General features: G+C 34.1%; 1 protein-coding gene across 3 annotated transcripts in view; it reads left to right on the top strand.

Annotated features, from left to right (window-relative positions):
• ERLIN1 (ER lipid raft associated 1) overlaps positions 1-6,453 on the top strand; it is a 37,762-nt gene that overhangs the window by 22,526 nt on the left and 8,783 nt on the right. For all 3 annotated transcript variants that reach the window (XM_017531275.2, XM_037739537.1, XM_037739538.1), the window contains exon 9: positions 953-1,044. In XM_017531275.2, the coding sequence (XP_017386764.1) occupies positions 953-1,044 (92 nt within the window). The remainder of the gene's footprint in view (positions 1-952; positions 1,045-6,453) is intronic.

Here is a 6,453-nt window from a genome sequence, read left to right on the forward strand (position 1 = left end):
TATACCCTGAAGGTAACTTTATAGGATATTTTAAATAATTTTGTGCATGAAACAGATTACCTTAAGTGCTTATTTGTGGAATTTTTCACTTGTGGCATAATGTGGATGCTCAAAAAGTTTCAGAATTTGGAGCATTTCGGATTTCAAAGTTTCAGATTAGAGATGCTCAACCTGTATTGGAAACTCGAAGCCTTAGAAAATTCTCCTTACATTAAGCCCCATTTACTACCTAATAACTACCACCTAGTTATATCTTCTGTGCAGCAAATATGGCCACTGCACATGGGTGCCCAGCTGAGGAGGGCAGGAGCTGAAACTCAGCTTCATTCTGCATGTCAAACCATGCACCCGTGGGACTGCATCTGCCCAGAGGCTGGTGCCATTTTCTAATTGGCACAGACCTGCTGTATGGACTATCCAGAGGTCTAACAGCAAAGGAAGTGTTGATATATTCCCTTCCAGATCACAGCTTTATACAATACAACTAGGAGAAGAAAACCAGACAAAAATTCAAATGTACTAAATTTTTTTCATATCTCTGGGGTGACTTTGGGCAAAACATTGAACCTTTCCACCTCAGATTTATAAGTAAATAAAGTCACACCTCTCTTACCTACCTTAATGGGTCCAAAAGTTTGTGTTGAAAAAAACAGTTCTTTGACTCACTGTAGCATGACTCATGAAAACATGGCAGGATTGCGTACAGTTCATTTTGGATTATAGTGGCTTTCCTTATAGGTCACTGTGTAGTAGAAGCCCTCTTTGGCCTTTAGTTGAAAGTTTAAGATGTCTTTAGTTAAATAATTCAATTATGCAGGAATGTGTAGAGAACAATATAATGAAAGCTTCAGATTTTGCCATATTCCCTTCAGATCACATATAGGGTCAGAATTACTGGCTGTGACTGCACATAGGAGGATCATTTCTAATTTTTATAACATTTTGCTTACAGGGAAGCCGAGAAGACAAAACTCCTTATAGCTGCACAGAAACAAAAGGTTGTGGAAAAAGAAGCTGAGACAGAGAGGAAAAAGGCCGTTATAGGTACTTGGATTTCTCTCTGAAATGATTGTCTCAAGTACATTTGTTGTTTGTCCTATTCTTTATCAGTCTCATTTTGGGTATAATGGGATTCAGTAAGATTGCGTCATATGTAGTGGGGAATTCTGGAAAATCCATCGTACGTTCAGATGTTCTAAAGCCTTTAAAAGTAGGTGAGACCAGTACTTAGTGACTTGCCGTGGCTCTCCAACGTTGTTGGCTCTCACTGTTGTCTCTTTCAAGAGCAGGGAGAATAGATAGTGTTTATAAGCAGCTTTGGTCTGTGGATAGTATTTTCATTTATACAGATTAAGAGTAGGGAAGTTTTTTTTTGACCAAAGGTTCAGATTATAGTATGCATCCTTGTTGTTGACACACACTTAGTTTTACCTAGATAGTGCTGTTTATGAAAGCATGGCAGGATTGCTTACAGTTCATTTTGGATTACAGTGGCTTCCCTTATATTCCAGGTCACTGTATATTAGACACCCTCTTTGGCCTTTAGTTGATGCTGAAAGCTTAAGGTGTCTTTATCTAAATAATTCAATTATGCAGGAATATACAGAGAACAATATAGTGAAAGCTTAAGATTTTGCCATATTCCCTTTAGATCATTTTTTAAGAAAAAAATTACATGTCTGTTTGAAGCCTCCTTTGTATACTTGCTGGTCCTGCTTCTTGAACTTTCTTCTCAGATTAGCTTCTATTCTGAAGTTGATGTATATCCTTTCTGTCCATATTTTTATACTTTTACTGTATGTATGTAACAGTTTATAAAATTGTTTTACCTATTTGAAACTACAAAAATGATATCAAACTCTACCTTTTATTTTACTACTTGCCTTATTTTTACTACCACTGAGTTTTATTCATATTGACACGTGCAGATCTAGGGTTTTTTTTCTTTTTTTTTTTTTTGGCATCTTATTCTCTGTGAGATGATAGATCGTTTATTTTTAGCTGCTATATATTTCATTCCATGAGCGGGCCTAGTTTTATTGTAATGAATTCCCAATGAAGAGTTAGGTAGTTTCTAGTTTTTTCTTCTTACAAACACTGCCATAGTGATGTTCTTATCCAGTGCCTCCTTGTGAACACATGCAAAAGTTTCTGTAGAGTAGCATTATTCAACATGTGGTGTGGGCCAGCGCCCTATCACCAGCCTTTTGTTTCTGAGCCTCAATGAGATGAGTATAGAAATTGAGAATGAGTGTTTAGAAGTTTTTATAGCATTTTAATAACAGCAGTTTTATATCTGTTGAATCAAGATAAAAAATCAGAGCTTATATATTTTTTTGTTTTTTAATTTCTTTTTTCTAGTACTATAATTTGTTTTTATTATGGTTTACAATTTATTGGTTCCTCATAAATTGAATTACACGCACAAAAAAAGGTAAGGTACTTTTCCACCAGTAGCTTGAGAAGCACTGCTCTAGAATAGCTATTTCAAAGTGGAATTGATGGGTCATAGGGTAGCATGTCTTCCCATTTAACAGATTGACAGATTGCTCTCTCAAGTACTTCTTTGATTTTACCTTCTCTTCACCAATATTTGAGTTCCAGTTTCTATGCTACCGTATTTGAATACCCATATCCACACATACTTCTCGGTCCTTGGAGTTATCAGAGTTAAAAATTTATGCCCGTTTAATGGAAGACATGGTATCACGTAATTTCAATTTGAATTTCCCTGATTGTTAATAAAGTCAAATATTGCTTATCAGTCATTCAACTTTCCTTTTTTTTGTTGTTACATGAATTGCCTATTAATGTCCTTAGCCCATTATTTGATTGCTTTTTTGAATTGATTTGTAAGAGTTCTTTATATCTACTGTATAGTAATCCTTTTCCAGATTTATGCATTGCAGACATCTTCTTTCAATTTGTGGCTTGTCTTTGAACTTTGCAATGTCTTCAGTATACATATATGTGTAATTTTTGTGTAGTCAAATTCATTAATCTTTTCCTTTATGTTTTGTGCTTTTCCTTTCTTAAGAATTCTTTCCCTACCCCAAAGTAATAATTTTATTCTAAAAGTTTTAAAGTTTTGCTTTTCATATTTAAGTCTTTAACCCATCTGGAATTTATTTTGGTGTTGAGTATGACATTGAGATTCAGTTTCATTTTTTCCAAATGGCAAGCCAATCGTTTCAGACTGTGTATTGAATAGTTCATTATTTCCCCTACTTATTTCTAATGCCATATCCATCTTGTTATAACAAGATACTATACATAATTTGTTCTGATGCCAGAATCTCTATTATTTTCCAATTTTTTCGTCTCTCCTTCCTCAATATTACTTTGTTTTAATTGTAGCTTTTATGTTAACTCTTGCCATCTGGAGAGTGAGTTTCGTAACTATTCCTCTTAACTGTTAACTATTCCTAACTATATTTAAAATTAGCCTGGACTATTCAAGGACCTTTATTCTTCCACATGAATTTTAGGACCAGGTCCTTAAGTTTTGTGAAATACTATGTTGGGATTTTGATTGGAATTGCATTAAATATATACATCAATTTGGAGAAAATTATGATATTAAGTCTTATAAATCTATTGTATTTCTCCATTTATGAGAGATGTCTTTTTAAAAGTGTCATAATTTTCTTCTAAGGTTCTTGCACATTTATTAAAGATTCGTTCTTATGTGCCTTTTAAGTTTATTGTTATAGACTTTTTTAAAGGCACATTTTCTAATTGGTGTAAGTATGCTGTTGATTTTTTTATTTAGCAATATTGCTGAAGATGCTCTTATTTCTAATAGTCACTTAGGTTTCCCATGAACAGTCATATGGGCTTCAGACAGTAGGTCCTTATCTTTACATATAGACAATTTTATTTTTCTTCTTGTAGTCACATGCCTTTATTCCTTCGTATCTTACTGCTTTAGGCTATGACTCCTAGTACAGTGCAGAAAAGAAAGTGACAAGGATTCTTCTCTTTAACTTTAAATAGTCCAGTGACATTTGCTGTACTTAACAAAGGTTAATAAAGTTTCAGTCTGTACTTTGCTTGCTGAGAGCTTTTATTGTGAATGGCTGTTAAAACTTTGAGAATTTTTTTGAGACAGGGTGTCTCGCTTTATCACCCAGGCTGGAGTACAGTGGTGTAATCACAGTTCACTGCAGCCTCAGCCTCCTGGGCTCAAGTGATCTTCCTACCTCAGCCTCTCAAATGGCTGGGACTACAAGTGCATGCCACCACACCCAGGTAATTTTTCTATTTTCTGTAGAGACAGAGTTTCACCATGTTGCCCAGGCTCGTCTTGAATTCCTGAGCTCAAGTGATCCACCTGCCTCAGTCTTCAAAAGTGCTGGGATTACAGGTGTGAGCCACTATGCCGGCCTAGAATTTTATTCTACATATGTTGAGATGAACATATGATTTTTCTTTTTAAAGCTGTTAATATGGTAAATTATATTAATAGATTTATCTTTGCATTCCTGGGATAAACAACCACTTGTTCATTATATAGGTCATTATATACATTTTTTATATAGTTTGCCAATTAATTTCTTTAGAATTTTTACCTTCATTTTCATAAATGAGATCAGCTTATAATTTTCTTATACTATTAATGTCAGGGTTTTTTGTATCATGGTTATACTATCCCCAAAATGAGTTGAAGAGCATGTCTTCCTTTTCTGTGTTCTATTGTATATCAGATCATTATATATCAGATATGTATCATTTCATCTTTGTAGGTCTGGTGGAACTTGTAAAAGCCATCTTAGTCTTGTGGGGTTTGTGCCTTTTTTGTTTTCTTGTTTGCTTTTTGTAGTAACATTTAACCTACTGATTTAATTCCTGTATTGAGTATAGGTCTATTCAGATATATGTTTCTTTTTAAGCCAGTTTTGGTAATTATATTTTCATAGAAAATTGTTCATTTCGTCTGATATTTCAAATTTGGGGGAATTAATTTGTTTGTGCAATTCTCTCATGATTTTTAAAACCTCTACCTAATCTGTGTGCCCCCTTCTCATTCCTAATACTGCTTGTTTGTGCCTTTTCTTTTGCTGAATCAATTTTGCCAGAGGTCTGTTTCATTTGTCTTTTCAGAGAATCGGCTTTTGGTTTTGGTTTTGTTGATTGTTGTTGTTTTGATTATATTATTTACACTTTTTAAAAGTTGTTTCCTTCCATCTGTTTTTATTTTTTTAGTTTATTCATTTGTTCTTTTCTAACTTCTTGAGTTGGATAGTTTCAGTCTTTTTTATTTATTTATTTATTTATTTTTTTGAGATGGAGTTTCGCTCTTGTTACCCAGGCTGGAGTGCAGTGGCATGATCTTGGCTCACCACAACCTCTGCCTCCTGGGTTCAAGCAATTCTCCTGCCTCAGCCTCCTGAGTAGCTGGGACTATAGGCGTGCGTCACCACACCCAGCTAATTTTTGTATTTTTAGTAGAGATGGGGTTTCCCCATGTTGATTGGGATGGTCTTGATCTCTTGACCTTGTGATCCACCTGCCTCGGCCTCCCAAAGTGCTCTGATTATAGGCGTGAGCCACCGTGCCCGGCCCAGTTTGTCTTTTCTAGTGGAAACATGGAAGATTATAAATGTTCTTATAAGTACTGCTTTAGCTATGTTTCACAGGTTTTGAAATGTACTTTGTTTATTGGTATTTAGTTTTAATTCTTTTAAAAACATTTTCCTTCTAATTTCTTCTTTGGCTCATGAGTTATTAAAAGTATGTTTCAATTTCTGGTTCATTGTGTTTTGAGGGGCTTTTTATTGTTGATTTCTAATGTTACTACCTTGTAGTCAGAAAATAAAACCTGTTATATGGATTCTTAAATATTTATTGAAAATTGCTTTGTGGCTTACCTGTACATGGTCCTTTTTGTAAATAATCTGTGTGCTTGAAAAGACTGAATCTATGTTCTCTAGTTGTTGAATGCAGGTTTCTTTATATACCCATTTGATCAGGCTTATGAATTGTGTTGTTCACATCGTCTGTATTCTTCTAATTTTTGCCTTCTTGAGCTATCAATTACTGAGAAAGATATGTTAAAATCTCCCACTATGACCATGGGTTTTTGAGATGTAATTGTTTTCTTTATATATTTTAGGACTATATCATTAAGAATATTCAGATTTAGGATTATTATATCTCCCTGGAGAATTGCTTCTGTTTTGTAATAACCTTTATTCCTAGATATGTTTTTAACTTAAGATCTATTTTGCCTGATAATATAGCTATGCCAGATTTTTCTTGGTTAGTTATTTTCTTGGTATATCTTTTCCCATTCTTTTCCTTTCAACTTTTCTATGTCGTTATGTTTTAGGTGTGTCTCTTGTAAACAGCATATAGCTGGATTTTGTTATCTTATCCAATGTGAGAATCTGTCTTTTAACTGGTGAGTTTAGTCTTTTTATATTTATTGTGGTTACTCCTATATTTGGATGT

This window comes from Cebus imitator, unplaced genomic scaffold (assembly GCF_001604975.1).
Source record: "Cebus imitator isolate Cc_AM_T3 unplaced genomic scaffold, Cebus_imitator-1.0 Scaffold71, whole genome shotgun sequence".
NCBI classification, from domain to species: Eukaryota; Metazoa; Chordata; class Mammalia; order Primates; family Cebidae; genus Cebus; species Cebus imitator.